General features: G+C 41.5%; 1 protein-coding gene across 1 annotated transcript; it reads right to left on the bottom strand.

The window, feature by feature from the left end:
- Window positions 1–222: 222 nt before the first annotated feature.
- ANKEF1 (ankyrin repeat and EF-hand domain containing 1) lies at window positions 223–12,340 on the bottom strand (the record flags this gene model as incomplete). The annotated part of the gene is made up of 7 exons (XM_081997925.1): window positions 223–327; window positions 1,323–1,466; window positions 2,620–2,798; window positions 4,081–4,307; window positions 7,144–7,966; window positions 11,417–11,539; window positions 11,995–12,340. 7 exons carry the CDS (start codon window positions 12,338–12,340, stop codon window positions 223–225), a joined length of 1,947 nt encoding a protein of 648 aa, XP_081854051.1.
- Window positions 12,341–19,009: the final 6,669 nt, after the last annotated feature.

Genomic DNA, 19,009 nt, shown 5'->3' on the forward strand with positions numbered 1-19,009 from the left:
AAACATTTTTCCAGACTAAGCCCTTAACAAAAGATTGTGTGTAAGCAACATAATCTACAGAGGAAAAACTTGCTACAGTTTTTTTTAATCATAACTGAGATACATTTACTGAGCACTGCATGATTCCTTCATTAGAGGAGTAGTCTTTTAGATCTTTGTCCCCTCAAAATACACGTTGAAGTAGCTTCTTCAAGCTGGTGTGCTTATTTCATAACTTTTCTATTAAAGGGCGTCATGAAGTTTTGAGTGGCCATCAAGAGTAAAGCGTTCATGGAGCAATTCTTGCTTTTTTACTAGTTCCTCTGTTGTGGCTTCGGGGGCCCAAATCTACAAAATAAAGGTATTTATAGTTAATTTGGACATGACTTTTGCAACTGAAGCACTAAGAAGATGCTGTTAGCCAAACAGAGCCATGTTCTACCACCCCTTTGCATCCTGAGACATAGAAGAAAACTAGTGTGGTCTACCACAACAATTTGTGTATGTATAAGCAGAGCATTCTCTTGTTGTCACTTTGAATCTATAACATGCCATGGGCTCAGATAGGGATAATGTGGGGAAGAAGATCCAAAGCTAATTGTTTAGAATGACTGACTCGGGTCCAAAATCCTCAGCGTGGAAAATAGTTAATTAGCTGCAGAGTCACTGGCAACATAGCTTTATTCTCCAGTGACCATTGCAGAAACTAGCACAAATTTGGCTTAGGGAAATTGTAAACAAACTCCAAATGAAACATCTCAGTCAGCAATGGTATTTTTTTCCTTTTTAAGGAGGGAAAAAAATTAAAATTACTTCCCTCCGATCTTCTTTTTCTGTTTCTCAGTTATTTGTGAATGAGTATTATTAAGTCGTCCCTGATACAAAAAAATTATTTCTAGTATTCTAACTCTAGGAAGTAAATATTTAGTGCACTGTAATCCATTTAGTTCAGTAAGTCCCATTGACTTAAGTAATCATGTGATAACTAATTGAGAAGTCCAGTCCCATGTACAAGGACACCTATCCTTTAAGTGTAAGAATGAAAAAAGCTGTATGGTCAATGTAGTTGCATTTGTACTTTAGTGGAGATCTACTTTAATCCTATTTTAAATTTCCATGATAATGTGTTTTATATAAGTATATATATAAAATACATACACACATATATATGAACCCTTTAGTTTACTGTTGTTTTGTGGCAATCTCTCTAGCCTGTGCCACATTATCTATAAGCTAGTTGAATTGTGAAGTCATTTCATCAGATTGTTTTGGTTTTTGATCTACATTAAAGTCTAATTTTAAATTAACATGAAACTGTGCTCATGTTTTGCTACTGTACGTACTTTTCTGGGTTTGAATGCGATGTCATCTCTTTTAGTAGCACCACTGGTTATCAAAGAGTGCAGATAAATAACACTGTCCTTAAGGGAATGCGTAGTCTTTTCAAGAATGGATTTTTCTACAACTGGCAGAGATACCTGTGAAGGCTGAAAGAGAAGGTCTCATTTACACACACACATCATGCATCTTTCTTTGCTATATATTTACTGCATGTGTATTTTTCTTAATCTGTTCAGAATCTGTTTTTCTTAAAGCTGATAACTTTTTTTTATAAACAGAATTTGTGAGGGAAACACTTTAAAAGGTACATGATGACTCTCCTCCTTGGACACTAAAACATTAACTGTTCTTTAAGACTCACAAGACAACCAGCTGGTGATCCCATCCTCTGTGAGGTGATGAAAAAATAAGCACCTAAGTTTGCCATCCTCCTGCCTATGAATCTTCTACTATCCCTGACAAATTCAAAACCTTTTTGAAAGGGTGAAACCAACATTTGCCTACTGGGACACATTTACTACACCATTCAGGGTAGGAGTTGTAAAGGATACTTTTAGTCATGCAGATACAATTGCATTTTCTCTCTAAATAGCATCCCCGGTCTGACTAACAAGTACCACTGGTTAATCAGGAAGCTGTCATCCACAGTAAGACAACCAGGCCATGCTGGTGGAGACTGATGTCAGCTTGGGAACTAAGGCAGTGGTAAGGTACTCGGTGCTCCTGAGGGGTGTGGGAAAGGCATTCGGAGGTACAACAGCCAAACATCAGTGTGGTATTTGAGAAACAGGACTCAGGTCAACAGTAGAAGAGGAAGGATATGAGACAAGATGGAAAATGAGAAGTCAGCAAGCCTGATATCACCTCAATGAGGTCGATTATCAGAAGACCGTCCTACTAATTTGAAGGGCCTTGGTCTTACCCTGTGAAGAAACAGGTGCTGTCTCTAAGAAATTACAGTCACTGTTTTTTCAGTATTTACCACAACAGAGCTGGATGATCACAAACTTCAGGAGAAGAGGGAAAAGAAAATATATTTCTGTGTCCTGTCAGTGATATAGGACATGATTTTTAAGTGGGACTGGGGAAGACATGAAGTTCATATAATTAGCAAGTCAAAACTTCAACCAATGAACCTGTACTAGTACTGGCAAGAGTAAGTACTGGCTTCTGAAAATGCTCACTTTAACAAAACCACCAGATTTATAGCTTTAGGGAGACATGGATGGCAAAGAAATGAAAGAAAGCAGCACTCCACTAACTATTAGCCAACCAATCCTTTGTTACCATCTCTCATACCTCTTTTTTCACAGCTTGTACCTCTACAGGCATCAGTGTAGAAGGTGACTTTGGCTTCACAACTTTTTCTTTCTCTGCTTTTTTATCTGGTACTTTTGGCAAATTTTCCAGTTTATTTTGAAGCAGATCAATTATTCTAGAATCCGCAAATACTTTAGCAATATCAAGAGCATTCTTTCCTGTGTTCAAAAAAATAAATACCTGTGTAAGCCATGAAAATGAACCTTGGTACTTGTTATTGCAACTGGATAATGACACTACAGTCAACTGAACTTAATTAGGCCTCTTTTATTAACCATTCAGAGTGCCAGCAGCGTGCCCAACATTGGTGTGAGGACTGGCAGTCATCAGCACTGCTTGCAGAAATAAGGCTTTGCAGAAACAGGCCTTGAAACCAAATATTGCAGGAATTCTTGGAGTGGTTGCTTTGCTCTTAACATGCTGACATCTGCAGCTTAATATACTGGTCCTGCAGGTTGTAATTTTGATCTTTGAGAGCATTTAGTTCTAGGCAATGACTAGCATAGTTCAAGGTTAGGAATGTAGACCAAGTTATTGTAGGTATCTACCTCTTTCAGTGCTTGCTCTGTGGCTGGCAAGGAGTCAAGGGCAATCCCCATGGTTTAACTAGTGCTGAACACCTTCAGTGCCTAAGAAAGGGAAAAACTCTCCTGGATCTTATGAGATGAGACACTGGTGGCTGTAAAGTAGTTGCGAGACTAAACTGCCCTGTGAATTGGAACTTCACATGGTAACAGAAATGGAGAATACACATCCCTTCTATAAGCAGGGTTTCTGCTGTAAGGCATTTGGGGAGGGAAAGTCTCATTATATAGCAATATAGCTTCCTATCTTAGAGCAAGGCTTTGAAATGTGATAAGTGTTAACTGTTTAAATTACTCTGAAAATAGCGGACATAATACTGAATGAGGGATCTGCTGTGAGGAGGTAATGCTTCAGTATCAGGTCAGATTTTTCTGTTAAGTATTTTTTTCTCAGGGAGTGACATTTACTTGCTAAGCAGGAAGAAATTCTTTTTAACCAGTGCTGCCTATGCATAAAAATAAGTGATTTAAATGGGTGGCAGAGTACATGCTGGCCACAACTAAAATCTAATTTTCCATCAAATAATATTAATAACTAGCTAGAATGTTTTTCATTAAAGCCACTTATAACTCTGTATGTATGCTGTGAGGAGCAACAGTCTCCTTAATAATGTAATTAATCGCGTTACATTATTTTCTGGATGCATAAAACCCAGGAAAGCCGACTACTTAGAATAGTGACTCCATAACCTAGAAAACTAATTAAACCTAACTCTTACCTTCACCCCAAACCTGCTAGCAATCATAAATTCAGAACACTTCTCAAAGTGTTCCAAGAACTTAGTGGTTTTTTTTTTTAATAAAACATGTATACACATAAGGAAGCAGGTCTTTTGGGGAGAGACTTGACATTTACCGTTGCTGTTTGTCATTTGGATGTCAGCACCTGCATCAATTAAAAAATAGACTATATCCAATCTGCAGATCTCAATGGCTCTCATTAGCGGGGTTGCATTGCCTATTGCAGGTGCATCCACTGCTGCTCCAGCCTTCACCATCAGTTCGGCGATATCTAGGTGTCCATTATAGCAAGCGTGATGGAGGGGAGTCCACATGAAATTGTCTGTTGCATTTACATCAGCCCTACAACAGAGTAAGAGGAGTCATGGCAGATGACGCTAGCTACTAGATGCAGTAACGTCCACAGCTCCAAGTACAATCGGTGTTAACTGCCCACTGCAATGCCATATTCAATGTAAATAAATATTTTCATATTGCTACTGCCACTCTGAAACTGTTGCAGTATCTGGTATACAGCTTGTCATGGAATGTTAATTGTAGGAGTGTGCCTGGGTGGTGATCATATCCCCCTCTAAGCCAACGCAGTGTCCTCTACATGGAGGTTTTCTCAGGTACAGAGAAAAATGAACATTCAAACAGCTTAGTCCTGTAAAATGCTGCTAGTGTTTGAGCCCCAGCTTTGCTGAGAATGGCAAAAAGCAGGTTAAGGAACTGAAAAAAGAATGCTTCTTGGACAAGAACAGGTGCTCTAAAACACATGGCAAAATTGCCTACTGTCCAATTTACAAATGAATTGGAGAAGGTCTATCTCAGACATTCTAAGGATTTAAAACTTTGTCAGCCACTGTGCTGCTGGCCTGTATCTGTTTCTGCTCTGGCATGTTCTGGGTGTTGCAAGGGCTAGATTGGAGGAGATATTTGTAATACGCTGCCTTTGGATGAAGCCGAGGAGAAAAGCATCACCAGCCCTTTAGCAACTGGCTGCCTTGGGAGCCTTTGGGCTGGGGTCACACAAAAGCAAGGCTTGGGGAGCAAAAGCCATGAGAGCCCCTTAATGGTGTTAAAAGGGAAGAAATACGCTTCCCCCGTATCTTTGAAGAAAGCACAGTCTGTGACCATGCCCAGATCTCCGATCTTCCACATGTGCTGTGCATGGGTTCAGAAGGCATCAAAACCTCATGAGGGGATTCCCCAGTACTCAAGCAGAGTGAATTTCTTTGCATTGTATTTAGGACAGCCTAGAGGTCCTGAACTGAATTAGGGTCACTGTCCCGTTTCCTCTAGGGACGAAGAGTTGATGTCTTCCCAAAAGACACGGAAGGAGGGAGAAGGAAGTGGCTTCCAGGGATAGCTTGTTGTTTTGGTCAGATGGCTAATACTTAACTCTTGATCAAAAGAACAGATTCATCTGTTCATCTCTTCTTGTTTAAATTTTTAATCTTTTTCAGAGCTCTACCTTTGGTGAGATCTTATAGTGGTAAATTCCCCAGGCCTACCAGTTTTACCTTTGTTATCTTTCAGTTGCTTAGCTGTTATAGTTTATTCATATGCAGCTGTCATTTCCTTTATATTACTCATTAAAATAATCTGTTCCTCTGTTACTCTATGTTCTCAACCCAGCCTCCATGCCTGTACTGAAACTCTGTCTGCCCCTGAATCCTTTCCGCGAACTTCATTCTATAAGGAACAAACTGATCGAAGGGAACAGGGACAACAAAGTACTGACTTAAAAATTCTTCAGCATTTTCTCCTGATCATTTAGCCCAAATTTAATTTTCTTGTGAGACTTTATGGAACAAGATAGAAAGTAGATACCACCAATTTATGTTTAAACCTCTGCATTTTCTATAGCTCTGGATAAATGTTTTGTCTTGTGCTCAGTATGGGTTTGTGATACTTTTTACAATATATCCTTTTCAGTACAGTATTTGAACTTCCATACCAAACTGAAAGTATCTGAAGTCCATGCAGTTGAAAGATACTAAGCTAAACACAGTACTGATAACTTTCCTCTCCATTTTCTAATTTCTGACAAGTTAAAAATCTCCGAATTGGTATTATTTTTTTTTTCAACTAAGTTATTAACATTTCTAGGTCTAACTCAAATATGATGAGATGTGACTCCAGTGCTGTCCAGTGAGGCTTGATGAAAACAGTGGAGATTAATTTTCTAGATTAATTTGCTAACTCTTGCATCCTTATCTCTGGAAGACCTGAACATACATGCTTACGCAACTTTCCATATGCTCCAGGAACGTCAGTGTTGTTACCAGAGTGTGCAAAGACCTATGTGCTGTTAAGTCTTTGCAGGAACTGGAGCAATGACTACAGCCACTTACCCTGAGAAATGAATGTTAAAAAGAACTCTAGCTATAGGTAGAGAACAAAGCTAATGTAGATATCTTTGAAAAAAGGTTCATTTAAGCATTTATGTGAATGACTGTAGGACTATAGCAGTCTGATGATAAAAAATTAGACATTATGCTATTACACGAGTATGACTGAATCCTTCTCAAATTGCTTTCATTTTTAAGCTGTCATTCATATTTTTCACAAGTGTGTCTATAGGCTACGAAATTGCTGAAGTGCTTCTAAAATGAGGAACAGATTAAATAGCAGCAGCACACGCTTCTGGTGTAAATCTTGCTGCCTCTGCCTGCTGTGGCCACAGAGGAAAGTGATTATTATAATGTTTCTCACCTTAAAACATTTGCATGCAAAGGCCCTGGTATGTGGAACAGGGAAGCCCAGGACTGCCTTGATGATTTCCAGCAAGTCACTTGAGCCAGATTTCCCCAGAATCATTTATCTGGTTTTGAGAGTTCAGTTTTGAGGATGAACTATTTGTGACGTGGGTAGGAACTAACTGCAGTTCCAATAGGCTGGATTTGTCAGCACTGCATCTGACCAAATGTTAACAGCTCAGACATCAAACGTTTCAGACCTGGGGAACTTACCTCTTGGGTGTTTCTATTTCCCTGTTAATAAAACATGGAAAAATAATAAACTACCCCTCTGTAACTCAGGATCTTATGGAACTAACTTTAATATTGAATGTTATGTAAATAAAAAACAAGCTATAGCCTGTTGCATCCAAGTGTTTACTGGGAATTTATGCTTTTGAAAGCCTTTCCAAACAGGAATTAAAAAAAAAAAAAAATCTCTGAAATGATCTTACCCCTTTTCCAGAAGATACTGTACAACGTCTATGTTCCCGCTTGCACATGCAGCCATCAAAGGGGTTTTGTAATATTTATCTTTTATGTCTACTTGCACACCCTCCTCAAATGCTTTCTGTAGAGAGAGAATGTCTCCCGCTCTGACAAGGTAGTTAATATTCATGTACGTTTTCCTTGGCTCATCTATATACCAGGCACGGTCATTGTGCACGGGATGGGCAGATGGCGGGTCTCGGTTAAAATGGTAGCTATCGGCCCTGTTCTGAATAACCTCAATCATGTACACAGGGAAGCCATCTTCCCTATGCGGACACGCGCTCTTCGGAATAACACAAATCGGCACGGGGATGGCAATGCCTCTCTTGCCTCTTCGTTTCTTCCCTTTCTTTCCCTTCATCCCTTTGGATTCAAAGGACGTTATAAGACAGCTTTTCTGCAAATATTTAGAGCCTTTAAAAAATTCTTCTATGCTGATTTCCTCAGACTGAGCTCCTTCATGCATTTCAGCAATCGTTTGTATTTGTTCAGCATCCACGAAGGCACACTGCTTCTGAATGATTGATATAAAGTCATCTTTAGCTACTGTCCCGTCTCCTTGGTCGACAGCCTCAAACATCTTGCGGAGGGCAGCTTGGTGCTCTAAGGACCAGTCATATAGCCTCAGTGCCCAGCGGGACTTGTCCTCCTTAGCCCCAGGCTTGGACTCTTTTCTAAAGGTATCTTCTATTTTACGCAATTCTGCTGCTGCTGCTTTAAATCCACTTTCCTTGGCAATGGCTCTTGGGGTCTTTGTTAATAAGTTTGTCCACGTAGGATCACAGCCTAAAAATATGGAGGCAATTTTGCTGATAACGCAGTGGAACTAGTAATTACTGATTATGTAATACAAGAGATTTGTAATATACATGCAACTAATTGCCACAGATCTACAACTTTATACTGTCCTAACTATAAATAGCAATAGGAGATGGAACCCCGTCATCTATCTCAGACTGGAAGGTTAGCTATGCGTCCATACTTGTTTTCCAAAGGAAGATTCATTGGGCAACCCATGCTCTACTTATTCGTCTGCTCATGAATATGTATTGAAAGGCAGAAGTTCAGTGAAAATTTTACATTTTTAATTAGTGGTGAGCAATGTTAAAAAAACAGAGAGTAAAGTGTCCCTCAGTGTTCTACAGGCCAGCCTTGCACTTTGGCGATGGACCACTAGTTAAACGCTTGAATTGCAAGAAGAGAATGTAGGATTTTGCATGGTGCTCTTGAAACAAAGATTGAAGTGATGTAATTATCTGATTAAGTTAGAAAATTATCATAGCTGCTTTGGAGTATGTTTTGATGCCCATGGGTGCCAAGTTTTCTCCATTACACAGAGGTAATTTTTTTAAATTATCAGCAAAACAAAAATTAATCTTCTATTGCAAGATTCAGTATGATACTTCTAAAAACAACTAAACCAGACCCACTTAATACAGTCCAGTTCTAAGTTATACAAACCCCTGATGTTTCTGCTGCTTTCTTTAAGGAATATTTTCTCTGCCACATTAGTAGAAATAAGTGATAATAGCCTATGTTAGGCACTTAATGAGAATTAGATATGCCACATGATACCTCAGAGAGTCAAATCTTTCATAAATGTCCAAGTGAAATCTTTCCTTTCGCACAGAAAAAGAATATACGTTATAATGGCAAAGTAACTTATATTTACTGTACCTCTTTGTCCTATAAACTTGCAGCAATTTGCAAATCCTCCCTCTGCAGCGTAATGAAGTGGCGTATTACCATTCATAGCAATCAGGCCCAAGTCTCCATTATAAGCCGAAATAACCCTCAAAATCTAGAAAGACAAAGACAGTACCACCAAAAAATCTTGTGTTTCTTAAGATGGGGAAGTGTGAGATTGATTTACAAATATATGCAATATCATATATTCCCAGTTTATATAGTGAACTTCTCTCCCTTGCCCTGCTGATCAATATGCACATATTTAATTTTTCTATAGTACTGTGCTTACTTAACTGAGGAAGCAGTAACCTTGTTTGGTTGTAGACATCAGGGACCATGTTCTCCCAGCCTACTGCAGGCCACTGTCTTAAAGTAATGCTGACATTGCATGCACAATCAAAACCACACAATTTTATATACTTTGAAGATAATATGAGGGATAAGGAAGAAAGTGTCTACCTGCAGCTGTTTGCATCTGCCCTTCTTATAACAGTAATGTTTCATCCAAGTTACAGAGCTGTGACATGCTACATGTTGAGAGAAACAAGCTCTCCAATGGAGCTGTTCACACCAGACAGCCACACTAGCACACACACTCAGAAGTACTTTGGCAAAAAAGGCTCTGCAATTATGAGAGAGATCCTATCACTGCTGGATTCCCTTTGATACTTAAAAAGAAGCTGCTTTTGATTGCTCATTATTATGCTTTGATCAGCTGAGATACTGGACTAAAAAAAAAAAAACAACCAAAACCACCCAACAGCCCTCCCCCCCAACCAACCAAAAAACCCCAAAACCCTAGGTTTGGCTTTGCAGCAGTGCTTTAACACCACAAATCATGATACCTCAAAAAAGCCTCCTTTGGCTGCGAAATGGGCAGCACTGTGTCTTTCAAGGTCAAATAAGTTAACATCGACTCCTCTTTCGAGTAGACTGCGTACCAGCTCGAGAACGCCTTCTCTTGCAGCTTCCATTAAGGCTGTGCGACCTGTAGCCTGTAAGGTAGCAAGAAAACAATTCAGAATTTGTTTTGTATGCTAAATCAGGTTGGAACGTTGTGATCTGATGATTGCAAGGTGGCATAAAACTGAAGGTCTCCTTTTAGGTATGACTGAAAAAAGGAGACAAGTCTAATAGTTTTGAAGAGATTTGTAGGTAAACTTTAAAAACCTAGTCATAATGCTGCTCAAATGTGAGTAGTCAAATCCCAGCAACTTGAGTACATTAGTAGCTTGAGTCCCTGGAATAGTCCCCATGAAAATCAATTCCTTAGTTAAGGAATTCTTTATTATGTGTGCATGCTCTCATGCATGTTTACAAAATTTTCCACAAAACATGACCTCTGTCATGAAAGAGCATAAGGAGCTATGGCTGGAGGAGTGCTACGGGGAAAGCAGAGCAACTGGGGAATTTCACTACTGTTCTGTCAGAGGGGAAAAGTTCCCATTCTAAACATTAGTCCTGTCTCTTTTTCTAGACAATAGCATATGTTGTGATTAGCAGTACCTATTTTCTTTATAATGGCTGACTTTGGTAGATCTGGTGACCTTTCCAAGAACAAAGCACATCTTGGATCAGGGATTGCCCGCTATTAGTATGCTGGCCCACAGCAGCACTTAGAATATCTGACCTGCCACTCTACAGAGGGGCAAAGAGAGCAGTGAGCCATGGATATTTTTCCATTGAACCTTACTTTCTTCCCTGCTATCTGTCTTTCTCTGGGCCTGGCAAATGGCTCCTATTATGTGACCAGGTATGTGCCCATCATATTAAAAACAAACACAGGTTTCTCAAAATGCAGGTATGCTGAGTGCATGAAGCAGACATATGCATGAGAGGATGGGGTAAGGATGTCCAAACATCGGTTTTGCTATAGCAATCAGCTAGGAAGAATACTGCAAAACTAGGAGCAAAGCAAAAGCTCTGGGTAGCTTTAAGGGACTTGATCAACAGAGCAGAGCTTCAGTCCTTCAGGTCTTTGTTAAATTAAGGAAATAAATAAATTACTAAGACAGATGTACAAAAGAGAAAAGAGTTTCTTATGTCTCATCCTTGCCTTGATTCCCCATGGGATTTTTCATGCTGGATTCATGTTTTAGTGTATTTACATTATTTCAACCCTGAAAACCTTAGGGCACATCTAGGCCAAGTACGAATCAGCATTGCTCCAGTGAAGTACAGTCAACTGCAACTTCTAAGAGCTGGCCCAGTTACATTGTGTTTTTGTAAAATATTTGCACTCTAATCTACAAAAATTTAAATCGGAATATATAGTTCAAGCAGAAGACTTAAATCCCCGCTCCTGAAAAAAAAAAGTGATACAGAAGAAGGGAGTAGGCATGGCCACAGAGTTAAACACTTGTTGCTGCTTTATTATTTTAATGTGAGGATTTAAGGTCATATTCTCTAGTTGTCTGGTAACTATTCTATACTCCTGTATATATGTTTTAAGTTACGGAAATATTCATACTGGGTTTCTTGCATTGGGATTTGCTTCTCTTTCCAAGAAATTCAGACATATTTCTTTAATATCATGAGCTTGCTCACAGGCTTGTAGAAATACAGGCTTCCCATCAGTAGCACAGTTGTTAACATCTGCACCATAATCCAAGGCAATTTGCATACAGCGGTAGTGCCGTCTTGTAGGTAAAATGCAGTAAAACAAAACACCTGCAAAGAAAACCAGCAGGGATTATGGTGAGATACTAAATTATTAGAAAGGCTACTTAGGCTGTAAACTTCACAGCTAAATGGACAAACTCCTTCAATGGAGACCCACTAACTTCTCTTAGGGTATATACAGGAAAGACTTCTAGTTTAGGGCCTTTGAACTTGGGGAGTAAACCAGAATTTAATATGTGACAGGTCATGGGAGGAAGACGATTCTCAATTGCAAGTTATCTTTCAGCTGTGTACTGCAGAGATGTGATTTAATGGCCTAGATTGTTCAGGGAGAATTATTTTCATCAAAGCACTTATGGCCAATAGCTTCTGTTGAGCTGCAAGGATTACCCTCAACCATGGTTTCTCTCTACAGATTAGACACAACATACGTAGCAAGTGTCTAACACAGTAAAGGGTCATTTTATTGTATTTCTGGTCTGATAAGGTTCCCTTTTACTTACCTTTCCCTTCATTATCCACAGCAGTCATGTCTGCTTTAGCTTTTGCTAACAAATCCAAAACCAGCTCATGGCCTAGCTCAGCTGCCTTCATTGCTGGAGTACGTCCCATTTTGTCCTGGACATCTGGATGAGCTCCCTGTTCCAGCAAGAAGCTGCACATGTCAGTGTCATTTTTAATGCAGGCCAAATGAAGGGCACTATATCCTTCCATAGGCTCTGCGAAATTAATGAGATTTGGGAATCCATTCTGGACCAGCTTTTCTATTTGCTTCTTGTCTTTCTGGTGAACACACTGAAGAAGTTTGTAGATCTGTAAGTTTAGAAGTCTGTTATCTACCGGTAACATCCTGGAATTAAAAAAAGTGGCTTCTTTCACAGAAGTAATTTCTGCATGGGGAGAGAAGAAAATATGTAAACTCAGGGATGAGATTATAATTACATGCCAATAAGAATCAACTATGTTCAAGGAATGAAAATATCCTCTTTAACTTAACAGAGCACTAAGCTCTAAATGCATTTATCCCGTTTAGTATATACAGCACATATAGAGACTATATAAACACGTTAGCACCTTGCAAAATTGTTCTTTCTCATCTTCAAACTGTTCTGAAGAAGTCTCATTCAAGGTGAAAATGAAGAATGTGTAAGGTAACTGCTTTCCATTCAATTGTATAATCTACAATTACTTGGAAGCTTAAGGGGAGGCCGATCGTCTGCCATTTTAGTACTTCAAAGCGGGGGGGGAGGGGGGGAGGAATCACAAGTCACAGTGTCCTCTGTACATGTTGAAACATAAAACTGATACTAGCATCACCTTGTCAGTACCTGAGCACCTTCTTGGTTTTTGGTAGCTGATGCATGAACTTCCTGCTGGGCTATGTACATAAAGGAGTAAACTGCATTTCTCTGCAACAAAACCATTGCGGGGGGGAAAGATGCAGACAGTGGGGCACTGGCCTGGAAAAAGGTTCCCCCAAGTGAAGCAACACATGCTTCTTGAGAAGGGTGTGGTGCAGGAAACCAGCTCTGCATTTGCCTCAATTCTGATATTTTTTTTTTTAGGCTTTTTAGCATCTTTTAGCTAGTCTCAGCACTTGTGGCTGGAGGGCCAAGCACAGGTCAGACATTATAAAAAACATTTCTGAAGCTTGTGTAAGTGTATGGGAAGCTTCCTATCAGCTTCAGCAAGCCTTGGGATAGCCTGTCCTCCAAAAACCACAGTGCACTTACAAGACATGCAACAAAAAAATATGGAGGAGCAGCATCCTGTTAGGGAATACCTGGGTTTTGTGAGGTGGTTTGGTTTTTTTTTTTATTAGCAATATAGTCTGTAAAAGGCACCACTCAGCAATCTGGCTGATTCCTGCTGGGTTCTTTGTGGATGTCCAAGAAAAGTGAGTTTTAAGAGAGAGATGCAGAAAGATGCACAATTCCAAGAGACTTTTTGAGGCGACACTTCCCATTCTGGAAAGGAAGCCTGAGAGAAAATGGCAGAATTGGGAAAAAATGAATGAAGGCTAATCATGTTGGGAATGGATAGAGCGCCATAATTTTTGTACCACAGGTACAACATGCCAGTGCTCATTTCTGTAGCTACTGTCTTTCATTTCTTTTGAAGTTCAGCCAGCCTATTTTTGGAACAATGGAAACAGGGATCAGGTTTACTGTTGACAGATTTCTGAGAACTGTCCCTCTTGTGTTTTCCCCCACTAAACAAGCTACTTAGCACTCTCCCTGCGTGTCTGGCTGTGCTGTCTAAAGATACCTTCAGCCCCGAGTTTGGTGCTATGTGTGAAACGATCCTGTTACGCCATCTGACACACCTGACCACAGCCGATCGCTCCTCTGTAACAGAGTTAAAATAGCAGAGGTGTTTCAGGAGAGGAGTAAGGAAAAGATAGGGAAGGGCCATACAATGCCAGGAGCAATTTAAAAGCTGCCTTTTCTAGTCCATGGAGTGTTGCAAAAATGCTGTAAAATGTTCATGTTTTGCTAGAAAAACTTTTTGTCACGGTAAGAGTTTTGACCAGCTCTACACTGTTTTACTTGAATGGCATTATTATCAGAAGCTGATTGCTTGCAGAAGTGTTTAAGCAGGCGCTAAAATGCAAAGACTTTCTCTTTGCAATGAAATCTGGTCAGAATAGGTCAGTTGCTTCCAGAGTTTTGGGGCTTTCTCCATTTAAATATGACATTGCTTAAATGCTAAATTCTTTTCTGTGTAGGTCTTACACAACCCTTATTCTGATAGTATACAACATAAATTCTTACATCGCACAATTAAATCATTAAGTAGCAATTACTTAAATCTGTTGCCTGTGGCTTGTTTATTCTCACCCCTACCATGTTGTGTTTCTCGTGACGTGCTTCTGTGAACAGGAATAAATGCAAAGATTTTTTTTTTTTTTTCCTACTCACAGGGGTTACAACTATAGCATCACTCTGGTCCTAACATTTAGAGTTGAGAAATAAGGCTACTTCTGGGTAATGCCCTGGTAGAAGCGAAAACTGGAGTCCCCTATGGAGTCTAGCTGTTAAAGCCTGAAACGTTATGAAGTAATTTCTCAGCAAATCCTCAACACAGGAAGTTTTTCCTGGCTTCTGAGCCCTGGGAAAGAAGTGGCGAGGAACAGCAAGAAGGTACTACAGGGAAGGCTCTTACAGTACTTACACCACCGAAATTCAGCATAACAGCTTGTTTTTAAAGATACTTAGATGGAGCTGACAAGCTTAAATGCTCTCTCATACCGTTTCCCACCACCAACCTGGATCCTTTCTTCCCACTGTTATTCATTATTTGCACCTGGATTTTGCCCAGCATTTTTTCAGTAACTCCTTTAGGATCAAAACTTGCCTTTTCTTCCCTTCTTTCTCCCCTCAGATGCTGTAAAGACTGAGAAATTACATTCTCCATGGAAATAGGTTAGTAATGCTCCAGAACACGAGCAGCATTGCACTTGATAAAAATCTGTTAGTAACATTCAATGAAGGCACAAATGGATATAATGTTCAATGTATACGGATTTGAATTTATTTTATGGATTATCCTTGAGATTCAGAACAGTGCTAGTGCTACATCTTGCACAAACAGTCTCCGAAGTATGAGCATCCAGAACAAGCATGTCCCAGAATGCCATATTTTCCAGTGGGTGAGACCACACACTTGCAAAACAAATGTGAAACTAAAGTGAAATAAGTACGTGATTACGTATTACGTGCTCCCTGCAACCTTTGCCCCATTCAGGACATGAGATTGGCAGCACACCTTACACTTACTGCACACTTTCCTTTTTGCTCACAGGGTAACGTATTACACTCCATTACAATTTTAGCCCAAATTCAGTGTGATCAGGTTTTCCTTGTGCTTTTGAGATACTTCTCATGGTATCCTTTAATACTTAGTATTTAAGTAGTAACAACATTTTTTCCATAAACGTAAGTGAAATTATTTTCATCACAGTGGTGAAGTATGTTGTTATCGCAATTCAACCACCAGTGAGATCGCATCCCGCTTAAAGTCTTTGCTTCAAAGCATCAAGAACCAACAATTTACATGAAAACAACCATAACATTTTAACTGTGACAGTTAATATTTCTTTGCAGTATTTCTTGAAAGTAACTGGATCAAGTTTTATTAGAAGATTCTACAGTAACAGGATCTAAGTAAGACAGGTAGGATAGAAAACTCTACCTAGAGTCAGGTAAAGTTACAAGCAAGTGAAACTGGCTTCTATAATGAAAATATAACTACAGCATCTTGCAAATTTTCATTAAATAAATACTACCAACCATACAAACTTCACAGAGTTTTTATCACCTAACCTGTAACAGATGTTTTAATGGAAAATGAGGGATTGTTAACGTGCCTTTGAGACAGTCATGCTCTGGAGCGGGCTTCATGAAGCTATAATCATAAATCCCAAGCTTGTAACATCTGCTTAGCAACAATTTTATCTGTTGACAAACATCACCAGAATTGCTACCTTCATTCTGCCAGCTTGTATCATCATTTTGGTTCAGACCATGAACTCATTTCAAATTCAGATTAATCCTTTTCCCAGCACATCTAGTATTAAGAAAATAATTTTAAGCAGATCCTTTTTTTTCTCACAAAGCCTTCCAAGCTGTGCTCAAGGTACACTGATGGAGAGGGAAGGTCTGGTGGCCAGCACTCTCATGCGTTGACGCTCTGTCGAAGTCTGGTGCCTGACTGCTGCTGGAAGCACTTGTGACTCCTTTTTTAAAGTTTTCAACATTTTTCAGTTTCAACATTTCAAGTTGAAAACATCCCTTTAATTATCTGTATTCACAAACCAGTAAACAAAATTTCCATGTGTTTTATCTTCAGTGAGAGAAAATAGCTTCGCATTTTCTAAATTTAATCCATTTGCATGCTGGCCATAGAGATAAGCATGAGCCCTGTATGCTGGTATAAAAGAAACCAATATGGCAACAGTGCCACACTATATTTACAGCTTTATACAAATAATCGCACTGGATTTTTGGCTGTGACTAATGTTTAATAGGAGTGATGCAGCAAAATCCTCCAAAAACTGAATTCCAGCATAATGAATAGCCTATAACGCTGGGTTTTCTCTTTGAGCCCTTCTTGGTGTTAACTCTCAAGAAATGTTTTGCCTTGGACTGAGGCATAGCTAAGCATTGAGTGATGGTCTCTTCCCTAGTGCTTCCTGTCTGAACTGAGCAGGTTTCAATCTCATGTTGAATGCTCTGCTCTGATACAGCCCTCTGGGAGACTGGGCCCAGACCTGAGCACTCTAAAGACAGGTTACAGCTGGATTAAATCAAAAGATGTGCCTTCTTTTGCCTTCAGTTTGCCTTGCAACTTCCAGTCACTTCGGTGCTCATCCAAACTGGCACGTTAATAGAGCCCAGCACCTGGCAATCAGGTGTATGAGCAAGACGTGGTGGGGACAGGGGCTGAGAGGAGGTTGCTCCTCAGGCAGGAGCAGAGCGAGGGCTCCCTGCGAGCCCCTGGACTGCTGGGGAGTTGGTGATGAGGTGCTGCTGCACCCGGGAGCAAGGAATAGGGCGTGCAACCACTCTCACTGAGCCTGAAGTGCTTAGGGCCCTGGGGGAGCCAGGTAGGGGGTAAAGCTGGTGTTAGTTGATTTTCCTTTGGTTGCAACTCAGAGGAATGGGTGGCCTGTAGAGGAGACTGGCTTTAACAGGAGAGAAACTGCTGAGAGTATGTTGCAGAGCTGGTATTGACCCACGCTGTGCTTAAGTGGTAAGGACTTGCTTGTCCGAGGATGCAGAAAGACAAACTGACGTTACTTCCAGTCCGCCCTGCTCTGAGAGGTGCCAGGCGTAAGGGGGGCGCTGATGACTAGCGTGGAGTATTTCTTTTACAAGCCTGAAGCACAGCAGCTCTGTGGTGCCGCTCCAGCTGTGTCCGCCTCCCCCGCCCTTAGGTGGGCCTGCATCTTGCGTTTCTTGCCCGGGCGAGCCGAGAGGCTGGATTCAGCCTTCACAATCCGCCGGCCATACCGCAACCCCTCGTAAGCAGCTGGGGAGGCCCTGTCCCGCCTCACCCGGCCTTCCTCACGCCACCAGGCCCGGCGGCGGCCTGCGGCTGGCCGCCGAGCGGCCCCCGGGCCCGCCAGGCCGCAGCCCCGGCGCGCCCCTCACCGGGCACTCACCTGAAGAGCCACGGGCCCCCGAGAGAGCCCGGCGGCCGGGGCCCGGCCCGGCCCGCCTCAGCGCCGCGCCGCGCCCGCCATTGCCGCCTGCCGCCTCCTTAGCAACGGGGCGCCGCCGCGCGCCTCCCCTGGCAACGGCGTCGCGCGGTTGGGAGGGGGGAGCGCGTGAGGCGGCGGCTCCCCTCAGCGCCACGGCGGGCTGGGCGGGTGCGGACGGGCGCCTTGCCGCCCTCGGAATGGCGGGGTGAGACGGGGCACACAGCCAGGCCGCTGGTTTACGGGAGGGAGGTTGACGATAAGAGACGGCGGGGAAGGGGAGAGCGGCCGCCGGGCTTGGTTAGAGCCATCCCCTCTGGCTGGGCACAGGGGCCTGGCCCACGCCGAGGGTCACTGGGCTGTGTCGGCAGCGCTGGGTGCACCGACTTCCCTGTGTCGCCTCTTGAATTCGTGGAGGGAAAAGTATTCGGTGTCCTCATCTTCTGTGGTGCCACTGGGAAGGAATTGGATGTCGTGGCCTTTGACTTTTCCCTACTGTTGACTTACTTTCTTGACAAACCTCCTTTCCCTCCCACAGAAAGCAGTACAGTCTAGTTATTTCACCTCTAAATTTTCCTAGAATCACTGGCCACAAAAATGGAAGTACAAGATCTGTGTATAACCCCAGCTCATAGCCATCCCCATAGGGCTTGTGTAGCACTCTAATACAGATAAGGCATGTTAGACTTGAATTGGAATACAGTTGCTCAGAGACCCGACTGGAAGGAACAACCTATTTATTAACAGGAAAAAAAAACACATTAGTGCCAGCAAATAGGGGAAAATGCTCAAAACTGCTTAAGCAAATTAAAGCATGTTATCCCAGAAGGCAACCACCACCAACACTGAGACTTCCCAAGTTCTCTGTGCTTCTTTTCTGCCTATTTCCTTTAGCATCTGATTTCAGCCTCTGAGTGCTGCAAACCAACCGGCCTTTGGTGCTCCTGTTGGTCCTGTCTTGTCCCTAGCCAAGACTGGCTGTTGAATTATTTGCAAAACACCTCTAGCACTAGGAAGTTCAAAGGTGAAGTCATTTTTTGACATGAAGTATCTTTTGCCAGGGAAGCGGTGATTCGCAGCCGGATGAACATCTAACAGCATGGAAAGACGCTTGATGCAAGGCATGGGACTGTGTGGTGAGTCATAGCAATAGATAACATCATTTTAGCATAAAGCATTTCATTATTTTCCCTGCAAGGAGTGTTATTTGTACAGTAGCTATTTTGTGCTAGTACTTTGTAGTGTGAGTTGACTGGATTATTAGTCTTGCACTGTTCTGCTTTGGTTGATTGCTTTCCTCTTTGGAAAATATATTG

Source organism: Phaethon aethereus, assembly GCF_964289735.1.
Source record: "Phaethon aethereus genome assembly, chromosome: 3".
Classification (NCBI taxonomy): domain Eukaryota; kingdom Metazoa; phylum Chordata; class Aves; order Phaethontiformes; family Phaethontidae; genus Phaethon; species Phaethon aethereus.